Source organism: Bufo bufo, chromosome 5 (genome assembly GCF_905171765.1).
Source record: "Bufo bufo chromosome 5, aBufBuf1.1, whole genome shotgun sequence".
Classification (NCBI taxonomy): domain Eukaryota; kingdom Metazoa; phylum Chordata; class Amphibia; order Anura; family Bufonidae; genus Bufo; species Bufo bufo.
The window spans coordinates 401960645-401983962 of record NC_053393.1 but is presented as its reverse complement, the minus strand read 5'-3'; the positions used below and the strand labels follow the sequence as shown (position 1 = coordinate 401983962).

The 23318-nt window shown below is 40.4% G+C and overlaps 1 protein-coding gene across 1 annotated transcript in view; it reads left to right on the top strand.

The window, feature by feature from the left end:
• The window catches only part of TBC1D5 (TBC1 domain family member 5), a 651704-nt gene that overhangs the window by 290490 nt on the left and 337896 nt on the right, over window positions 1-23318 (top strand). The window contains exon 5 of the mRNA XM_040432915.1: window positions 20531-20597. Within this exon, the coding sequence (XP_040288849.1) occupies window positions 20531-20597 (67 nt within the window). The remainder of the gene's footprint in view (window positions 1-20530; window positions 20598-23318) is intronic.

Below are 23318 nucleotides of genomic sequence, written 5' to 3'. Positions count from 1 at the left end.
GACGCAGACATCGCAGCTCGCAGGTAAGTATAATGGTTCTACAAATTGCTAAGTAACCATGGCAACCGGGACTGCAGTAGCGTCCTGGTTGCCATGGTTACCGATAGGAGCCCCAGCGATTAAACTGGGACTCCGATCGGTACACTCCGCTGCCACCAATGATAGGGGGGAGATTTTAATTAGGAGGGGGAGGGAGGGGAGAAGGCCCACTGGCCACCAACGAGTTAACTACAGGGGAGGCCCACTGGCCACCAACGAGTTAACTACAGGGGAGGGAGGGGGGCCGGCCCACTGGCCACCAACGAGTTAACTACAGGGGAGGGAGGGGGGCCGGCCGCACTGGCCACCAATGAGTTAACTACAGGGGAGGGGGGGGGCCCACTGGCCACCAATGAGTTAACTACAGGGGAGGGAGGGGGGGGGCTGCCCCCTGCTGCCTGGCAGCACCTGCCAGGCAGCAGGGGGCAGTCATGTACACAGTTCTTTTAGTATATTCTAACCTGAAGCATCCCCATCACCATGGGAACGCCTCTGTGTTAGAATATACTGTCGGATTTGAGTTTCACGATGTAACTCAAATCCGACAGTATATTCTAACATAGAGGCGTTCCCATGGTGATGGGGACGCTTCAAGTTAAAATATACCATCGGATTGGAGAAAACTCCGATCCGATGGTATATTAACTCCTGACTTTACATTGAAAGTCAATGGGGGACGGATCCGTTTGAAATTGCACCATATTGTGTCAACGTCAAACGGATCCGTCCCCATTGACTTGCATTGTAATTCAGGACGGATCCGTTTGGCTCCGCACGGCCAGCCGGACACCAAAACGACTTTTTTTTTCATGTCCGTGGATCCTCCAAAAATCAAGGAAGACCCACGGACGAAAAAACGGTCACGGATCACGGAAAAAAACGGAACCCCGTTTTGCGGACCGGAAAAAAATACGGTCGTGTGCATGAGGCCAAAAGGTGTTATAATGAAACCAAGGTTGAACTTTTTGGCCATAATTCCAAAAGATATGTTTGGTGCAAAAACAACACTGCACATCACCATAAGAACACCATACCCACAGTGAAGTATGGTGGTGGCAGCATCATGCTTTGGGGCTGTTTTAATTCAGCTGGAACTGAGGCCTTAGTTAAGCTAGAGGGAATTATGAACAGTTCCAAATACCAGTCAATATTGGCACAAAACCTTCAGGCTTCTGCTAGAAAGCTGAACATCTTTCAGCATGACAACGACCCAAACCATACATCCAAATCAACAAAGGAATGGCTTCACCAGAAGATTAAAGTTTTGGAATGGCCCAGCCAGAGCCCAGACCTGAATCTGATTGAAAATCTGTGGGGTGATTTGAAGAGGGCTGTGCACAGGAGATGCCCTCACAATTTGACAGATTTGGAGTCTTTTTGCAAAGAAGAGTGGGCTAATCTTGCTAAGACAAAATGTGCCATGGTGATAGTCTTTTTGGGTATGAGTCTGAGTGCTGTAATAAAAGGTGGAAAAAGTTCTGAAATGATTTATCTTTGTCTCATTTTTTTTTACATCACAGAAACATTTAACTTTTTATATCCACTGTATATATACAGTACAGACCAAAAGTTTGGACACACCTTCTCATTCAAAGAGTTTTCTTTATTTTCATGACTATGAAAATTGTAGATTCACACTGAAGGCATCAAAACTATGGCATCCACACATGTCGAATTATATACATAACAAACAAGTGTGAAACAACTGAAAATATGTCATATTCTAGCTTCTTCAAAGTAACCACCTTTTTTCTTTGATTACTGCTTTGCACACTCTTGGCATTCTCTTGATTAGCTTCAAGAGGTAGTCCCCTGAAATGGTTTTCACTTCACAGGTGTGCCCTGTCAGGTTTAATAAGTGGGATTTCTTGCCTTATAAATGGGTTTGGGGCCATCAGTTGCGTTGAGGAGAAGTCAGGTGGATACACAGCTGATTGTCCTACTGAATAGACTGTTAGAATTTGTATTATGGCAAGAAAAAAGCAGCTAAGTAAAGAAAAACGAGTGGCCATCATTACCTTAAGAAATGAAGGTCAGTCAGTCAGCCGAAAAATTGGGAAAACGTTGAAAGTAAGGGCTATTTGACCATGAAGGAGAGTGATGGGGTGCTGCGCCAGATTACCTGGCCTCCACAATCACCGAACCTGAACCCAATCGAGATAGTTTGGGGTGAGCTGGACTGCAGAGTCAAGGCAAAAGGGCCAACAAGTGCTAAGCATCTCTGGGAACTCCTTCAAGACTGTTGGAAGACCATTTCAGGGGACTACCTCTTGAAGCTCATCAAGAGAATGCCAAGAGTGTGCAAAGCAGTAATCAAAGCAAAAGGTGGCTACTTTGAAGAACCTAGAATATGACATATTTTCAGTTGTTTCACACTTGTTTGTTATGTATATAATTCCACATGTGTTAATTCATAGTTTTGATGCCTTCATAGTCATGAAAATAAAGAAAACTCTTTGAATGAGAAGATGTGTCCAAACTTTTGGTCTGTACTGTATATATATATATATATATATATATATATATATATATTTAGAATTAAAAAATAAATGTAGCTAAAAAGCTAAATAAAAGAATAAATACAAATTATAAAATTATTCAATATTAAAAATATAGTATTGCATAATAAATGGTTAGGGTACTTTCACACTAGCGTTTTTCTTTTCCGGCATAGAGTTCCGTCACAGTAGCTCTATACCGGAAAATAACTGATCAGTTTTATCCCTATGCATTCTGAATGGAGCGCAATCCGTTCATGATGCATCAGGATGACTTCAGTTCAGTCTTTTTGACTGTTCAGGACGGAGATAATATAGCAGCATGCTGCGGTTTTATCTCCGGCCAAAAATCCGGAACATTTGCCCTAATGCCGGATCCGGCATTTTTTTCCATAGGAATGTTTTAGTGCTGGATCCGGCATTCCAAATACTGGAATGCCGGATTCGTCCTTCCGGTCTGCCCATGCGCAGATCGATTTTTTTTTTTAAAATAAATAAATGCTGTATCCGTTTTTCCAGATGACACTGGAAAGACTGATCCGGCATTTCAATGAATTTGTAAGACTGATCAGGATCCTAATCAGTCTCACAAATGCCATCAGTTGGCATATGTTTTGACGAATCCGGCAGGCAGTTCCGGTGACAGGACTGCCTGCCGGATTCCTCTGCCGCAAGTGTGAAAGTACCCTCAGAAAGTGACTTTTAGTGTTATTTCTATTAATAATAATAATTTAAGCATTCTCCAAGAATTGACATTGTTTTCAGTGTAAAACGTTAAGTTTTTAACAAAATTAAGTTAAAGATAAGTTTTTAGATGAATTTATGAAGTGATATCCTTAACCCTTTATCGGTATTCCCCATGAACAAGTTTGCTTACTAAACCGTTGATGGGGATTCGGCAGAGAACTGCTGTTTAGATCCACGAACCCCGAGGTGCCATGTAAAAATGAATTAAAGTTGTGCCATAAATGCCAGCTGTTCTTATGTGGAATGTACTTGCTTTAAAGTTGATTTTCTTATAAAAAAAATACTGAAGTTCAATCTGCCACATCAACTTTATGTCCTAATAATTATTTTATAAATATCAGACGTCTAGTGCACTTAATTTCTTTGCTGATGGCATTATTCTCAGCTTCTGAACACTGCCTGGAGCTTGCTCTTTTTAATCATTTTAAAAGTGTATTTGGTGTAAATTGAGTTTAACACTGTTGCAAGGGTGTTGTTCAGGAACTCCAAAAGAGCAGTAGATGTATACCAGAGCCGCTGCTATTGAAGTCATCCTAAACTCTCTAGCACCCTCTCTTGCTCAAAGTCAGAAATGCAGTCTTTCTTTGGAAGGTCTTCAAATTGACTCGAACACTGTACAGTGTCTGTATAGGTAGTCCTATGGCTGAAATTCATGTTGTTCCTGCTCATACACAAAACCAAATTGTGAATATAATTAAATTTACCATGCAACCTATTTCGATATCAAGCGTTATTTTAAATACAATGAGCCTGAATTGTGGTCAGGTGGACAGGACATGTTGCCTGTGTTCAGCAAGGGTTCGTCCATGGTACACAGATCTTTCATTGTGCTTCTTCTGACATTAGAAATTAACAGATGCCAGGTCAAAAGCAGAACTTAAAATAATAAAATGCCAGCCAGTTAATCGGTTGACTCCCCTTTGCCTTGCATCTAAATATCCTGTCCCAGGGAAAGTGGCAACCTTCACCCCAGGGCACCTGCCCCATTTGCCCCTTTTCCTTAAACGCTTTACACAGTATTTCTACATGGATAACTATACATTAGATGTCGTCCTAGATCTGCCTGGATCATACACTTTTTGGGTGCATTCACACGACCGTAAGTGTTTTGCGGTCCGCAAAACACAGACACCTACCTTGTGCATTCCGCATTTTGCGGACCGCACATGGCCGGCACTATATACAGAATGCCTATTCTTGTCCGCAAACACGGACAAGGATAGGACATGCTCCATATTTTTTGCGGGGCCGCGGAACGGATCAACGGATGCAGACAGCACACGGTGTACTGTCCGCATCTTTTGCAGCCCCATTGAAATGAATGGGTCCGCACCCGTTCCGCAAAATTGCGGAACGGATCCATTTATACGGTCATGTGAATGCACCCTTTGGTAGGGCACAGGAATGCAGTATAGTAATCTGTAATTACAGTTAGGTTTTACTTTAGGGTTGAACTGTATGCAGAAATTGCATTCTCAACAGTTCCGTTATGTACCTGTATAAAGAGGCTTGGCTTCTTTAAAAGTAGAAGTAATCTGATAGCACAGCATGGCGGTATCTGCAGGTGCACTGTGCAGAATATAGGTGGCTTACAGCAGCACAGGCTCCATTTTAGTGATAACATTAAGGATTTGCTAATAACGCAATTCCCTATTTTTAGGAGAATTCGTTAAATACAAATTCCATTGGAATTGCTGCTCCAATCCAGGAATGTAAAATTCAGACTTTCCAAGGTTTTGCTGAAATTCAGGAGATTCTAGACTACAGTTTATGGCAAAATGGACTGCAGTTCAGGGTATATAAACATACAGTGCGTAGTCCTAACGGTCATGGTTCTTCTCCACCATTGTTTCAGTAGTCCCCCCCCCCCCCCCCCCCCCCAAAAAAAAGGAATACTGGGATCACCATTGATTTTCTATTTTGTTTAGTATTAAATGCATTACAAAATAGAGACAGTACAATTATTCCACCTTATATCTCCACCCCCTCAACCAACACCCCTGGCCACTAGTTTAAAGGGTTTGGTCCATTTGGGACATTGATGACATATAGCTGGACCTGCTTTCATCTAGAGAAAGCTGCCACTAAAGTGAAGGAGAGCACACCACGCATGCGCAGCGTGCTCTCAATTCATCGTTATGGGAGTTCTGAAAGTAGTTGAGCGCTTTATTTTCGGGACTACTATTGCTGTGAATGGAGTTGCTCTGTGTTCGCTTCAGGGGTCCCTTTTTGGAGATCAGTGCAGGTCCTAGGTGTGGGACCTGCACTAATCCAACATTGATGGCGTATCCTGGTGATATGCCATCAATGTTCCAGATGGGAATATCTCTTTGAATTGGTTTCAAGCCATCAGTATCATCTTGATTTAATAAACATGATGTGGTGCAGTGTTCTTCCACTTTTCTTGCTTGGATAAATTCTGGTATCTTTGTATTATGTCCAGCCATTACATTAAAAACATAGATTAAAGCAAATTAAACAAAAATGTGGGTATTTCGGGGGTTGCTTATGGAACCAATTACAGTATTAGTTTTTTATGGGTTTTTTTTGCAATCCCCAAAATAGTATGAAGAATATTTTTATGTCCTTCTCTGGTATTATATCATCCGGATCATTATGAAAGATAGAAAACCAGGGTCTGTATTTTTTTTTTTAATATTAAAGAGAACGTACATCAGATCCTCAATCATTTTAGGAAAAATTCTTTAAGTTGAAGTTTCTCTGCAGCCATATATTTTATTATTCTGCTAATATAATTTTTATTTGATATCTACATTTTGAATCTGCACTTTGAATGGTTTTCTAGTATTTTGTCATTTATTAATGAGCCCTGTCGCATGTGATACCTAATGAAAGAATCATTCTCACCTGCTCCCAGGCTTCATTCAGCTAGCTTCTGGCCCTCAGCTTGTTTAATTCTATCAGGGATATGGACAGGGTCAGTGGTGAAGTGTCCCCAAGTGGCATATCACTGCCGGGTCACATGGCCTTAGGAACACATGACTGATGAGGCATGTGATTGGCTGCAGTAGTGCATGTGATCCTGTCTGTAGCCAAGCCGGAAGTAAACAAGCCAGGAACCGGAAGATTGCAGAACAGAGCCAGAGTGGCAGGAACAGGTGAGTATGATTCTTTCCTTGGGTATCATACCCTATGGGGCCTAATTAAAAAGGTACAGAATCCTGAAACACCCGTTTAAGGATTATGCTAGAGATCTCAGTATCATAGAAATTGATACATTGATATAATATCGTAATACCTATTAGGTTTCTATTTTGGACTTAAAATTGACAAACGAAATAATGACTTCTCAACAAACACAACTATACATGCATTCCCATTTATCATATGTGCCCGTTTTCATATGTTGGGGGGGGGGGTGCTTTTTAATGCCTATGACATTGAAAATGGTTTCTATTTCTAGTACAAATATGTGGATATTTTTGACTCTTTACAATTCTGATCATTTTTGCCAATACTGGCAAAATAATATGAAAGGTTTTCTTTGAAAATGCTAAAAACCGAACATGCCAATAAATAAAACCGCCCTAAACCGAGCACCCTATCGATGTCTCTGTATTGTTGATTAGAAAACAAAGCCGCCTTTCCCTCAGAGATTCCTCGTTCGTTTGTTACTTAATGGCAAGACCTCACATTCTTCCTGAAATTGGCTGCGTGCAAACGGGGTGCCGTTCGAATGCAAATTCATAATGCCTTTTCTTATATACCTTTTATTTGTCAGAGTTTGTTATCTTTCAGAACAATAAAGAGAGCCTGGACTCATCTATGCTAAAATTAAGAATTTATAACTATATGGAACAGATGTTTTCATAAACATTTGCTATAATTAATTTCAACTAGGGATTGAAGGAACAAAGCCATTTTTTTCCTCTTGAAAACTTTATTGCTATTTCCCCACACACCAAACTGAATTCTTCACTTTAATATTGTTAATGAAACAAAATTACTATTCAATTTTCTTTTCATTGCAAGAAACAAAATCTTAATAGGTGCACAAACCATTTAGACACAGATATATAAAAGTCGCAGCATAAAGCATTACTTCTAGAAATGTAAAACAAAAGATAAGTCTCTGCGGCGTTTACTTTGCCTCTGCTTATTATTAACACCCGCCCCCTAAGATTTTGGGTCATGGGTAGATGGTTCTCTTATTTTGCCTTGGCTTGATATACAGCTGTTGTACATTTGGATGATGTATCATACTGTACATTGGTCTTAAATGGACGCCTATTAAAATTATACTATATCTTTGTATAATTATCTGAACGCCGCTGTTTTACGTGAATGCTATGTTTTTGTGTGCACATTCTTTTCTGCTATGTTTTATGTAGCATGGTGGCTTTGATGCTGTCGAGAGAAGGTATGGGCTTAAATTCCAGAAGTTCATTATTTTGTCTTTGAACTTGTGGTTGTTAAAAGACCTACCACAGAGAATTGTGAGCAACCTGCGGGCTATCAGTGAACTACATGAACCAGCATGCCCATTAGTACGACAGTTTTGAAGAAACGCAATAATTAATGTAGTGAACTTTACAGAATATAACATTACTCTTTGTTTATTGTATATACAGGGCATTTGAAAGATTTTCAGACCCTTTCCCTTTTTCCACATTTTGTTATGTTAAGCCCTTGTGTTAAAATAAAATAAAAAAGTTGACATAAGTATTCAGACACTTTACTCACTACTTAGTCGAAGCACCTTTGACAGCAGTTACAGCCTCCAGTCTTCTTGGGTATGATGCACATCTGGATTTTAGGGATTTTCTGCCATTCTTCTCTGCAGATCCTCTCAAGCTCTGTCACGTTGGATTGGGGCCATCTGTGGACAGTCTTTTTCAGGTCTCCAGAGAAGTTTGATTCGGTTCAAGTCAGGGCTCTGTCTGGGTGACTCGGAGACATTCACAGAGTTGTCTTAAAGCCACTCCTGTGTTGTCTTGACTGTGTGCTTAGGGTCATTGTCTTGTTGGAATATGAATCTTTGGCCCAGTCTGAGGTCCAAAGTACTTAGGATCTGGTTTTCATTAAGAATATCTCTGCACTCTGCATTCAGCTTCCCTCAACCAATCTCCCTGCCCCAGCTGCTAACTCCACACAGCCTGATGCCACCACCACCGTGCTTCACTGTAGGGATGGTATAGGGGATTTCCTGGTGTCCTACAAAAATGACACTTAGAATTGAGGCCAAAGTAAAATTTTTGTTTAATCAGACCAGAGAATCTTGTTTTTCACAGTCTGAGTGTCTTTTAGGTGCTTTTTTTTTTTTTTTTGCAAACGTTCATGTGTCTTTTACTGAAGGAGGCTTTTTTCTGGCCACTGCTATAAAGATAGTTGACCTCCTGGAAGTTTCACCAGTCTTTACACAGGATCTTTGGAGCACAGCCAGAGTGGGTTCTTGGTCACCTTTCTTGCCATGGTGCTTCTCCCCCAATTACTTAGTTTGGTGGAGTCAAGACTCCTGGTTGCCTTCTTCCATTTAAGAATTATGGAGGCCACTGTACTCTTGGTAACTTTCAGTGCAGCAGAATTTTTTATACTCTTCTCCAGATCTGTGCCTTCACACAATCATTTCTCTGATCTTTGCAGGCAGTTCTTCACTCCTCATGGCTTTTTTTTTTGGCTCTGATATGCATTGTCAGGTGTGAGACACAGGCTGTGTCTTTCCAAATCATGTCCACTCAACTGCATTTACCCAAGATGGACTTCAATCAAGGTGTAGAAACATCTCAAAAATGACGATGAGAAATGGGAGGCCCCCAGAGCTAAATTTCAAGTTTCTGAATACTTATATCTGAGCAAAATTGTGAATTTCTAAAATTCTGTTTTCACTTTCTCATTATGGGGTATTGACTTCAGATTGATGGGGGAAAACTTGAGTTTATTTTTCTTTTACCACAAGGCCGCAACATAACATAATGTGAAAAATGTGAAAGGGTCTGAAGACTTTCCCAACACACTATATGTAAAATGCTTAGTCAATTTTTAAATGTGTACTTATATGGTCTTAAAATGCAACCTGCATTATAGCGAAGAGGAACAATCACAATCCTGTTGGTTATTGGAAACAGTCAGCAAGTGTGTTAACCAACACACCCCTAACAGCATTGCTGAGCTCCTATAATCCATTTAGTTCTTTCTATATCAGGTCAAGATTACAGATCACCAAAGTACTTCCTGTACCATGGGTTCCTCCTGAGATCTTACATCTACTTCTCTCATCTTCCAAGTCATACATACCAGCGTAGAACGTATTGGTTATTATATATCATTTTGTGCAGTAGGCTAGGGCTATACAGTGACTTTGTTCAGACCTCACACGTCACAAAGATCACAATGTAGCTCTGCCTATATTACAGCTAATAAAAGCAGAGGGGTTGCATTGTGACACACAAGTTTCCACAAGTGACCCCATTTACCCCCTGCAACTTGGGCTTCCATATCTCCAAAGATATGTGAAGGTCAGTGGTTTTCGATTCCATATTACTAACAGATATTAATACATGTGATTTCAGGGCATTTTTCAAATTCATTTCTCATTATTTCTTCTGCTCTGTAATCTCTGATAAAATATTGTCCTCTTCCGAGAACCAGTTATTAGCTCACACAAGTCTTTCCATAATTATCATTAATTTCTCCTTTTGTACTGTAGTTCTATAATTAACATGGTCTGTAATTAGAACTACCTTGTATACCACCAGAAAGTATAAAGGATATACCAAAATATAAAATATTGGTGCAGTATGTGGATAAAGCAGCATTTAAGGCCAATTCATCTAATTTGCCGGAATCTAATATTTATATAACAAGCAGCAGGTATATTTCCAATCAGTTGTGGCTCTCAGGTATTGAGGATGAAATAATAAAACAAATCTCCATGTCATGAAATTGGCTGTAACGTTAAAGGGGTATTCCAGCGCAATTAACACCAGATCTTATGGTCACCTGCCTTTACGGCAATGCATCCAATGACTGGAATGGTAGCAGTGTGGGTGGATGAAGTGAGTATAAGATCCTTTATTGTTTTTAACCATTAGTTTTAGTTATACTAAAATACCCCCTTTAGACCCTTAGGGACCGGGCTCATTTTCACCTTAAGGACCAGGCCATTTTTTGCAAATCTGACCAGTGTCACTTTATGTGGTGATAACTTTAAAACGCTTTGACTTATCCAGGCCATTCTGAGATAGTTTTTTTGTCACATATTGTACATGATACTGGTAAAATTGAGTAAAAAAAATTCATTATTATTTATAAAAAAAAATACCAAATTTGCCAAAAATTTTGAAAAATTTGCAAATTTCCAAGTTTAAATTTTTCTACTTCTATAATACATAGTAATACCTACAAAAATGGTTATTACTTTACATTCCCCATATGTCTACTTCATGTTTGGATCATTTTGGGAATGACATTTTATTTTTTGGGGATGTTACAAGGCTTAGAAGTTTAGAAGCAAATCTTGAAATTTTTCTGAAATTTTCAAAAACCCACTTTTCAAGGACCAGTTCAGATCTGAAGTCACTTTGTGAGGCTTACATAATAGAAACCACCCAAAAATGACCCCATTCTAGAAACTACACCCCTCAAGGTATTCAAAACTGATTTTACAAACTTTGTTAACCCTTTAGGTATTCCACAAGAATTAATGGAAAATAGAGATACAATTTCAAAATTGTACTTTTTTGGCATATTTTCTATTTTAATATTTTTTTTCCAGTTACAAAGCAAGGGTTAACAGCCAAACAAAACTCAATATTTATGGCTCTGATTCTGTAGTTTACAGAAACAAACCATATGTGGTCGTAAACCGCTGTACGGTCACACGGCAGGGCGCAGAAGGAAAGGAATGCCATACGGTTTTTGGAAGGCAGATTTTCCCCCTGATGCACCCCTAGAGTAGAAACTCCAAAAAAGTGACCCCATTTTAGAAACTACGGGATAGGGTGGCAGTTTTGTTGGTACTATTTTAGGGTACATATGATTTTTGGTTGCTCTATATTACACTTTTTGTGAGGCAAGGTAACAAGAAATAGCTGTTTTGGCACTGTTTTTATTTTTTGTTATTTACAACATTCATCTGACAGGTTAGATCATGTGGTATTTTTATAGACCAGGTTGTCACGGACGTGGCGATACCTAATATGTATATTTTTTTTTATTTATGTAAGTTTTACACAATGATTTCCTTTTTGAAACAAAAAAAAATCATGTTTTAGTGTTTCCATAGTCTGAGAGCCATAGTTTTTTCAGTTTTTGGGCGATTATCTTGGGTAGGGTATAATTTTTGCGGGATGAGAAGACTGTTTGATTGGCACTATTTTGGGGTGCGTATGACTTTTTGATCGCTTGCTATTACACTTTTTGTGATGTATGGTGACAAAAAATTGTTTATTTAGCAAAGTTTTTATTTACATTTTTTTACAGTGTTCATCTGAGGGGTTAGGTCATGTAATATTTTTATAGAGCCGGTCGATACGGACGCGGCGATACCTAATATGTATACATTTTTTTATTTATGTACGTTTTACACTATAACAGCTTTTTTAAAACAAATAAAATGATGTTTTAGTGTCTCCATTATCTGAGCCATAGTTTTTTTATTTTTTGGGCGATTGTCTCAGGTAGAGGCTCATGAGGTGATGGTTAGATTGGTACTATTTTTGTGGGCATACCCCTTTTAGATCGCTTGCTGTTGTACTTTTTGTGATGTAATGTGATAAAAAATTTTTTATTTAGCACAGTTTTTATTTTTTACGGTGTTTATCTGAGGGGTTAGATCATATGATATGTTTATAGAGCCGGTCGATACGGACTCGGCGATACCTAATATGTCTACTTTTTTATTTCCCCCTATTTTTTACCTTTTTTTTTTTTACTTTATTTGGGGAAAATTAAGTTTTTGTTTACTTTTACTTGAAACTTAAATTTTTTTGGGGGGAAAACTTTATTGAGCGCTGCAATTGGCCAGCGCTACAGCATAGGAGAAGGAGACCGCAGCAGGCTCAACTGGGTGGAGCCTAACTACAAACATACCAGAGGCTATAACCGGAGAACGGAGCGGCGCCCGGGGATAACAGTAAGTGCAGGGGGATCCCTGGGCGCCGCTCTACACGTCTTTATGGTGAGTTTACATACTTTCTTCAGGTGAAAGGTTCTCTTTAAGTCCCCTCCTCTACATCTGTTCTATGCAGAGGTTTCAGCAGAGCGCAAAGAGGACAGAGGCAGGAGCCACAATGTGGTGTACAGAGCTCCTGTCTGGGTAAGGTAGTTGCGGGTCCCAGCTCTGCTACAGAATGGGACCCCCAAAGGGTAGAGAGAGCATTAGTTTCTATGGAACTGCTGAAAATAGCTGAACACTGGCTTGGCTATCTCCAGTGCTAGTTTGGCTATTTTCAGAACTCCCGTAGAAATTAATGGAGATCACACAGCGCATGCATGGTGCGCTCTTCTTCACTTTTGGGGACCCCTTCTGGAGACACAGTTAGGTCCATATATATTTGGACAGAGACAACATTTTTCTAATTTTTCTGTATATTGGATGGAATGGATTTTGAACAAAACAATTCAGATGTAGTTGCAGTTCAGACTTTCAGCTTTATTCAGTGGGTTGAACAAAATGATTGCATAAAAATGTGAGGAACTAAAGCATTTTTTAAACTCAATACCTTCATTTCAGGGGGCTCAAAAGTAATTGGACAAATTAAATAATTGTGAATAAAATGTTAATGTCTAATACTTGGTTAAAAACCCTTTGTTGGCAATGACTGCCTGAAGTCTTGAACTCATGGACATCACCAGACGCTGTGTTTCCTCCTTTTTAATGCTCTGCCAGCCCTTTACTGCAGTGGTTTTCAGTTGCTGTTGGTTTGTGGGCCTTTCTGTCTGAAGTTTAGTCTTTAACAAGTGAAATGCTCTATTGGGTTCAGATCAGGTGACTGACTTTGCCATTCAAGAATATTCTGTTTCTTTGCTTTAAAGAGGACCTTTCACTAGAATAAAAAATCGAAACTAAGCATACAGACATGGAGAGCGGCGCCCAGGGATCTCCCTGGACTTACTGTTATACCTGGGCGCCGCTCTGTTTTCCCGGTATAGGCTCCGGTATCTTCATATGTTCGGCTCCACCCAGTTGAGCCTGCCGGCATCTCCTTCTCCCAGGCTGTAGTGCTGGCCAATCTCAACGCTCAGCTCATAGCCTGAGAGAGAAAAAAAACTCTCAGGCTATGAGCTGAGCGCTGCGATTGGCCAGCGCTACAGCATGGGAGAAGGAGACGCCGGCAGGCTCAACTGGGTGGAGCCAAACATTTGAAGATTCCGGAGCCTATACCGGGAGAATGGAGCGGCGCCCAGGTATAACAGTAAGTGCAGGGGGATCCCTGGGCACCGCTCTCCATGTCTGTATACTTAGTTTAGATTTTCTATTCTAGTGAAAGGTCCTCTTTAATAAACTCCTGGGTTACTTTGGCTTTATGCTTTGGGTCATTGTCCATCTGTATTATGAAACACAGACCAATCAGTTTGGCTGCATTTGGCTGGATTTCAGCACACAGTATGTCTCTGAAAACTCCAGAATTTATCAGGCTGCTTCTGTATTTCACATCATCAATAAACACTAGGGACCCAATGCCACTGGCAGCCATGCATGCCCAAGCCATCACACTGCCTCCGCCATATTTTACAGATGATGTGGTATGCTGTGGATTATGAGCTGTGCCATGCCTTTGCCGTACTACTTTCTTTCCATCATTCTGGTAGAGGTTGATCTTGGTTTCATGTGTCCAAAGAATGTTCTTCCAGAAGTGTGCTGTTTTTTTTAAGATGGTTTTTTAGCAAAGTCCAATCTAGTCTTCTTATTCTTGAGGCTTACGAGTGGCTTGCACCATGCAGTGAACCCTCTGTATTTACTTTTATGCAGTCTTCTCTTTAGGGTAGATTTGGATATTGATACGCCTATATATAATTAACACAGAAGAGGACAGTATACTGCTACAGAGGGATCTGGATAGATTGGGGGCTTGGGCAGATAAGTGGCAGATGAGGTTCAACACTGACAAATGTAAGGTTATGCACATGGGAAGGAATAATGCAAGTCACCCGTACATACTAAATGGTAAATCACTGGGTAACACTGACATGGAAAAGGACCTAGGAATTTTAGCAAACAGCAAACTAAGCTGTAGAAACCAGTGTCAAGCAGCTGCTGCCAAGGCCAATAAGATAACTTCAAAACAGGGCTGCTTTTAGTATTTTTTCCAGGGCCACTTTAAGCCCTTCAGGACACAGGGCGTACAGGTGGGCGGTGAACGGAAGGCGATGCCTGCTCAAATCATTGAGCAGGCACCTCTGCTAAATGGGCGGGGGGTCCCGTGACCCCCCCTTGTCGGCGATCGCCGCAAACTGCAGGTCAATTCAGCTTTTTATTGTGCGGGCGGCGGAGGTGGTGCCATCGGGTCCCCATGGGGCTGTAGGGGGGACCCGATGGCATGGAAGGCAGCGCGATGCCTTCCTGAAGCATCTGCGCTGCCTTCCGGTGAAGAGCCTGTGAGATCCAGCCCCCTGGATCTCACAGGCCAGAAGCTGTATGAGTAATACTCACTGTATTACTCATACAGCCAATGCATTCCAATACAGAAGTATTAGAATGCATTGTAAAGGATCAGACACCCAAAAGTTCAAGTCCCAAAGTGGGACATAAAATTAAGTGAAAAATAAAGTTTTCCCCCAAAAAAATTTAAAGTTTCAAGTAAAAATAAACAAAAACGTGATTTTTCCCAAATAAAGAAAAAAAAAATTGGTAAACAATAGACATATTAGGTATCGCCGCGTGCGTATCGACCGGCTCTATAAACATATCACATGACCTAACCCCTCAGATGAACACCGTAAAAAATCTAAATAAAAACTGTGCTAAATAAACCATTCTTTTGTCACCTTACATCACAAAAAGTACAACAGTAAGCGATCAAAAAGGCATAGGCCCACCATAATAGTACCAATCTAACCTTCACCTCATCCTGCAAAAAATGAGCCCCTACCTGAGACAATCGCCCAAAAAATAATAAAACTATGGCTAGGAATATGGAGACATCATTTCTTTTGTTTTAAAAAAGCTGTTATTGTGTAAAACTTACATAAATTAAAAAAAGTATACATATTTGGTATCGCCGCGTCCGTATCGACCGGCTTTATAAAAATATCACATGACCTAACCCCTCAGATAAACCACCGTAAAAAAAATAAAACTGTGCTAAATAAACCATTTTTTGTCACCTTACATCACAAAAAGTGTAATAGCAAGCGATCAAAATGTCATATGCACCCCAAAATAGTGCCAATCAAACCGTCATCTCATCCCACAAAAAATGAGTCCCTACCTAAGATAATCGCCCAAAAACTGAAAAAACTATGGCTCTCAGACTATGGAGACACTAAAACATGATTCTTTTTGTTTCAAAAATGAAATCATTGTATAAAACTTACATAAATTAAAAAATTGTATACATATTAGGTATCGCTGCGTCCGTGACAACCTGCTCTATGGTAAAGCTACCACATGATTTAACCTGTCAGATGAATGTTGCAAATAACAAAAAAAAAAAACTGTGCCAAAACTACTAAGCTTTTTCTTGTTACCTTGCCTCACAAAAAGTGTAATATAGAGCAACCAAAAATCATATGTACCCTGAACTAGCACCAACAAAACTTCCACCCTATCCCGTAGTTTCTAAAATGGGGTCACTTTTTTTGAGTTTCTACTCTAGGAGTGTATCCGGGGGCTTCAAATGGGACATGGTATCAAAAAAAACAATCCAGCAAAATCTTTCTTCCAAAAACTGTATGGCATTCCTTTCCTTCTGCACCCTGCCGTGTGCCCATACAGACCACATATGGGGTGTTTCTGTAAACTACAGAATCAGGGCCATAAATATTGTGTTTTGTTTGGCTGTTAACCCTTGCTTTGTAACTGGAAAAAAAATATTAAAATGTAAAATGCTAAAAAAGTGAAATTTTTAAATTGTATCTCTATATTCCATTAATTCTTGTGGAACACCTAAAGGGTTAACGACGTTTGTAAAAATCTGTTTTGAATACCTTGAGGGGTGTAGTTTCTTAGATAGGGTCACTTTTATGGAGTTTCTACTCTAGGGGTGCATCAGGGGGTCTTCAAATGGGACATGGTGTAAAAAAAAACAGTCCAGCAAAATCTGCCTTCCAAAAAACATATGGCATTCCTTTCCTTCTGCGCCCTGCCGTGTGCCCGTACAGCAGTGTACGACCACATATGGGGTGTTTCTGTAAACTACAGAATCAGGGCCATAAATATTGAGTTTTGTTTGGCTGTTAACCCTTGCTTTATAACCGGAAAAAAAAATATTTAAATGGAAAATCTGCCAAAAAAGTGAAATTTTTAAATTGTATCTCTATTTTCCATTAATTTTTGTGGAACACCTAAAGGGTAAACAACGTTTGTAAAATCAGTTTTGGAAACCTTGAGGGGTGTAGTTTCTATAATGGGGTCATTTTTGGGTGGTTTCTATTATGTAAGCCTCACAAAGTGACTTCAGACCTGAACTGGTCCTTAAAAAGTTGTTTTTTGAAAAGTTTTTTGAAGTAGACATATGGGGAATGTAAAGTAATAACTATTTTTGTAGGTATTACCATGTATTATAGAAGTAGAGAAATTGAAATTTGCAAATTTGCAAATTTTACAAATTTTTTGGCAAATTTGGTATTTTATAAATAAAAATTATTATTTTTTACTCCATTTTACTACTGTCATGAAGTACAATATGTGACGAAAAAACAATCTCAGAATGGCCTGGATAAGTCAAAGCGTTTTAAAGTTATCACCACTTAAAGTGACACTGGTCAGATTTGCAAAAAATGGCCTGGTCCTTAAAGAGGACCTTTCACCAGAATAAAACATCTAAACTAACTATACAGACATGTAGAGCGGCGCCCAGGGATCCCCCTGCACTTGCTGTTATCCCGGGCGCCACTCCGTTCTCCCGTTATAGCCTCCGGTATCTTCATAGTTAGGCTCCACCCAGGGGATCCTGACGGCGTCTCATTCTCCCATGCTGTAGCGCTGGCCAATCGCAGCGCTCAGCTCATAGCCTGAGAGAAAAAAAAACCTCTCGGGCTATGAGCTGAGCGCTGCGATTGGCCAGCGCTACAGCATAGGAGAAAGAGACGCCGGCAGGTTCCCCTGGGTGGAACCTAACTATGAAGATACCGGAGGCTATAACGGGAGAACGGAGCGGCGCCCGGGGATAACAGTAAGTTGAGGGGGATCCCTGGGCTCCGCTCTACATGTCTGTATAGTTTGTTTAGATGTTTTATTCTGGTGAAAGGTCCTCTTTAAGGTGAAATAAGGCTGTGTCCTTAAGGAGTAAAGTTCCTATTCCGACCTCTGGCAATATGCCATCAAAGTCTGAGATTAAACAACCCCTTTAATGACTCATTTGCATATGGATTAAAAATACTTCTCTAGAATGAAGCAACAGATCGCTAAGAAAAATCTTGGAACCAAAATGCCATGGTGTGAAAAGATAGGCCTTCTCTTTAAGGAGAATGGCCTGTGAAGATATTCTCAGCTAATTTCAAGATGTTGGGCTATTGCTCCTGTGCAGTAGTAATTTAAGTTTAAGCCAAGAGAAAGCATTTTATGTCGCTTTTCTGTTGATTTAGTATTGCCCATTTATATATTACCCATAAATTATATTACATCTTGTTGCCTAATGAGAATATTGCAGCATGTATGGAATTAGGTTGTGCAAATGTTTCAAAATGATTCCTCACATAAATCTCCGGCATAAATCCAGAAGCAACCAAATCACGCATTCCAATAAAATTCACATATTCCCCCAATAAAAGCCTATTTTCAGATATTAGAAGACAATTTGCCATTTGTTTTATAGCTTCCATGTTTTCCATATTGAAGGCATTTGTTTTCAGAGAAAGCGAACCCGCAGCTGTATCCTAACTCCAGTCTGTTGTCAAACTTAATCAGCCTCTCTTTTTAGTTATAGGCGAAAATGTTTTCTATTAAATAATGCTGAAATCTGATTGTATCGCTATTGCAGGGCATTAATCTAGCAGTAATTCCCTGTCGTTCACACATTTGACTTGAAAACGCCACGGGGTATAAGCTAAATAACATAAAATACACATTTTTAAGACCCTTCCATGTTCTATCAGGCTATTAATACACAGATGTAACCAGATTCATTACTCTGTCGTGGATTTGGGTGATACATTGGAGCTATATTGGAATTTATTATGTGAACATTATTACTTTTCTGTTTTGTTACTATATTTGTCTACTTTCCTGTGGCTTTCCCATGCTTCTTCTGGGTAGATTCACAGAGGGTGGATACAGTGCAGAGAACCTCCTCGGTAGCATCTAAGGGGCTGTTCACACAGCGCTTTTGAAAGGGGAATTTGGCACAGATGCAACTTTCCATTGTATTGTCATTGAATTGTTTTATTCTGTTGTTTACATTTTCACTGTATTGAAAAATTTTGTTTTTAATAAAAATTATTGTCTCCAAAAAGCCATTGAGCAGCAGAGCAGAAACCACTTCCCACTTAATTGTCTTTTCCACATTTGAATGAGCTCCTTGTAAAAGAGTTTCTACCACCACATTTTGACCTAATTAGCTGTCAGACACTAGCGATCTGTTAGTAGTGTCTGCTGTACCTAACCATGCTATTGTAATTCCTTTCTCTGCAGCGGTTACCCTAAAAACCGTAGTTTTATTGGTATGCAAATGAGCCTCTAGGTGCTATTGGGGCATCTTTTCAGCACCTAGAGGCTCCGTCCACTCACCATTTCTGCCGCCCAGCGCGCTCCAGCCCGCCCCTCTCCTCTAGATTGACAGCCTACTTGCGCCTGCGCCGTGTGCTTCTGTTTTCGGCGCACAGGCGCAGTGACTGTTGGACTGCTCCCTGCGCCGTAATCGGCGCAGGCGCAGTGAAGATGCCGGCGCAGGGAGACAGTCACATACAGAAGCACACAGCGCAGGCGCGAGAATTCGGCCGAGATGGAGAGAAGTAGGTTGTCAATCTAGAGTAGAGGGGCGGGCTGGAGCGCGCTGGGCGGCAGAAATGGTGAGTGGACGGAGCCTCTAGGTGCTGAAAAGACGCCCCAATAGCACCTAGAGGCTCATTTGCATACCAATAAAACTACGGTTTTTAGGGTAACCGCTGCAGAGAAAGGAATTACAATAGCATGGTTAGGTAGAGCAGACACTACTAACAGATCGCTAGTGTCTGAGAGCTAATTAGGTCAAAATGTGGTGGTAGAAACCCTTTAAATTACTTTTTTATGCTTGCAGAACATGTGGACAAACTGAAAGATAAAGGGGTGTTCTAATAAAACCCACCTTGATTACTTAAAACATGTCTGTAGGAGAAAGTTTGTAATATGCTTACCGTTCCAAAGTTGTGTGTATCGGTATCTTTAGAACCCAGTCACGTGATGCTCCTCTTCTGAAAGTCCAACTTCTGCGGATGTCACGTCATTTACCAGCCTTCAGACCTGGGCTATGGACAGGACATCACTTCACTATTCCTCTCCCTGGCTGAGTCCGGTATCAACAACACCTGCGCCAGGGAAAGAAATAGTTCTGCCCCTGTCCACGTTCCATCCATAACCCTGGCCAGAAACCTAGTAAAGGACGTGAAGTCAGCAGAAGCTAGATTTTCAGAAGAGGAGCATCATGTGACGGGATTCCGATCCAAGCAACTTCAGAACGGTAAGTATATTGCAAACTTTCTTCTACAGGCGTGTTATGTGTAATTAAGGTGGGTTTGGAGGACCTGCTGGGTCCCTGAAAATCTCTTTAATTTTCAGCTTACAAGGAAATAATTCAACCAATATACCTGCATGGGTTGTCACACAAAGACAGTTGCCGCCTAAAATTTGGCTGCTGTTCTAACTTCTGATTTAATAATGTATAGTCAATTTAAATTTTGGAGAGAGAGAATTCTTTTTAATGCTGTTCTTGGGCTCTTTGTAGATCTACAGAGCGCTGCAACGGGTAAGATGTCACTGTTCTACAAGTGAATTTTCTCCATAGTTTACCACATATCCAGAACTGCTCCTGCAACACATGGAGTTTGACGCATCACTGTTTTGCTACAACGCATTTCACTGGTTATTTTTTGCATTGCTGCAAGTAGCCTTAGTACAGAGTCCTTCATTGCACCTTTTTCTCTTACAGGAATGTCGGCCGATGAAAAAATGCGTGAGCCAGCCTCCGAATCAGAAAACATCTTTATATCGTACAGGTATTTCATTAGACATATGCAACACGTTTATTTCATAATTGTATGTACAGCACTTACCTTACACGATGATAACTGGATCATTTACATAAGAAAAGTTATTTAACCCTTTCATTACCGGATGTTTTTTATTTTTTTCCAGTTTTTGCGTTTTCATCTTTCTTATACTTTTTTATATTTCCATTTGCATAGCTGTATGATTCGTTTTTTTATTTGCGGGAAAACTTGTACTTTCTAATGCCACCATTAACTATGGCATTAAATGTAGTAGGAAGCGGTAATAAAATTCCAAATGGTGTGGAATTGGGAAAAAAAAATCTATTCCTCCACCGTTTTACGGGTTTTGTTCCCACAGTGTTTAGTTTGCGGCAAAACTGACCCGTGCCCTTTATTCTCTGGGTCAGTAGGAATACAACAATACCCCATATGTATAGGTTTTTTTTAATGTCTGAATAGTGTAAAAATAAATCAAAACTTTGATTAAAAAAAAATAATAAATTAAATCACCATATTCCGACCCCCATAACTTTTTTATACGTATGTCTACTGAGCTGTGCGGGACAATCAATAGTTTTTGTTGATACCATTTTGGAGTGTGCGTGACTTCTTGATCACATTTTATTACATTTTTTCTGGTAAGAGAAGCAATGATAAAAATGGCAAATCGGCCATGTTGACCCTTTTATCCATTCGCCGTATTGGATTTTTAATTTTTTTTTATTTTAATAGTATGGTAGGGGCAGTTTCGGTCGTGGAGATACCCATGATGTTTATATTTATTGTTAAATTGGAAAAAATGAGGAGGCAGCACACTGTGTAAACGAGGGGTGCACGTCTGGCAAAAGTGGACCAGCACCTAGGCCCAATAAGCTAGAAGAAAAGATAGCCAGCAGCACTCCGAGATATTAAAGGCAAACAGTGGTTTATTAGACCCAAAGTCAAGCGACGTTTCGACAGCTTGTTGCTGTCTTTGTCAAGCTTGACAAAGACAGCAACAAGCTGTCGAAACGTCGCTTGACTTTGGGTCTAATAAACCACCGTTTGCCTTTAATATCTCGGAGTGCTGCTGGCTATCTTTTCTTCTATATTTATTGTTATTTAGATATTTATTTTTTAATTATACGGAAAGGGGAAGATTTAAATATATATGTGTGTGTATATATATATATATATATATATATATATTATTTTTTTATATATATGTTTTTAAAAAAAATTGTGAAGATTTTGAAGCTCATATATGAGCCTATAAATAATGTTTTTTTAATTTTTCATTATATACTATCAGGGATTTTTAAAATGGTGTTTGGATTGGAATTTGCTCATTTCTTATCCTGGCCTGCAATCTGGTGGCCAAAATAAGAATTTCAGCATGAACACTATCAGCCTCGTCAGCGAGGCTCATAGTGTTCAGCGCAACTACCAATGCCTCCATTGGCTGCACGGGGCATCGGTAGGAAGCGCGAACTTCCAGGTTTTTGCGCATTTAGATACCGTGATCTAACTTGATCACAGCATCTAAAGCCTTTAATTACCGCAATCGGCATTTTTGCCGGTCACGGTAATTAGCCGCAGGTCTCTGCTGTTTGAAACAGGGTCCGCTTTGCGGAAAAAATGCAGACTCATTCATATGGTTGTGTGAACAGGCCCTTATAGTTATAAATGCACTTTATAAACGAGGGAAACTCCCACTGTCTTCCACCTACTCACTTAAGGAGGACCTTTCAGTGGTTTGTAGTAAGTCAGATAAATATCTGTCTCCTTCTCCCCTGGCTGTTGCGCTGTCTAATCGCAGCGCAGAGCGCCACAGCCATGGAGAAAAAAACCTCCCTGGCTGTGACACTCTGCGCTAAGTTTGGACAGCGCTACAGCCAGGGGAGAAGGAGACGCCCACAGAGAAAGACTGCGTCTCCTCCCCATTGCTCCTATGCTCAGTATTAGCATACTGAGCGCAAAATTTGTGGGGGGCCATAATGGGGCACAGGAGCGCTATTTTAAACAAACAGGAGGGTGGCAGCATCGGCGGGTGGTACCTCGCAGTTACAAATATTTATCTCACTTACTACAAACAAACCCATGAAAGGTCCTCTTTAAAGATGTTATCTAGCATTTAAGACGTGATGGCCTATCCTCAGGATAGGTATTGTTGTCCGACTGGCAGAGGTGTAGCCAAAACCCCGACGATCAGCTGTTCTATAGCAGCTCTGGCACTGGAGCTACACATCTCTGCCCATTGTGTATTGCGCAGAGCTGGTTAGTGCAGTATTCTCTTAGATGTGAGCAGCGCTGCAGGAACCAGCACCAGCAATAGTTTAAATGGGTTTTCTGAGATTTTTTAACTCATGACTTATCCTCTGATTAGGTCATCAGTATCTGATCGGTAAGGGTCCGACACCCGGGACCCCCGCCGATCAGCTGTATAAGAAGGCAGCGGCTATCCTTTGAGCATTGCGGCCTTCTCTCACCTCACCAAGCACAGCGCCGTACATAGTATAGCGGCTGTGCCTGGTATCGCAGCTCAGCTCCATTCACTTCCATGAAAGTGACGTCACATGACATATACAAAGCTGTGATAAGGCTATGGGGCTGCAAGCGCTGGTGCCTTCCAAAACAGCTGATTTGTTGGGGTCTGACACCCGGGATCAGATACTGATGACCTGAATAGTTAAACAAGAGTCTCGGAATGTCCACTGCCCACAGATGGACACAGCGCCGCTGTCATCA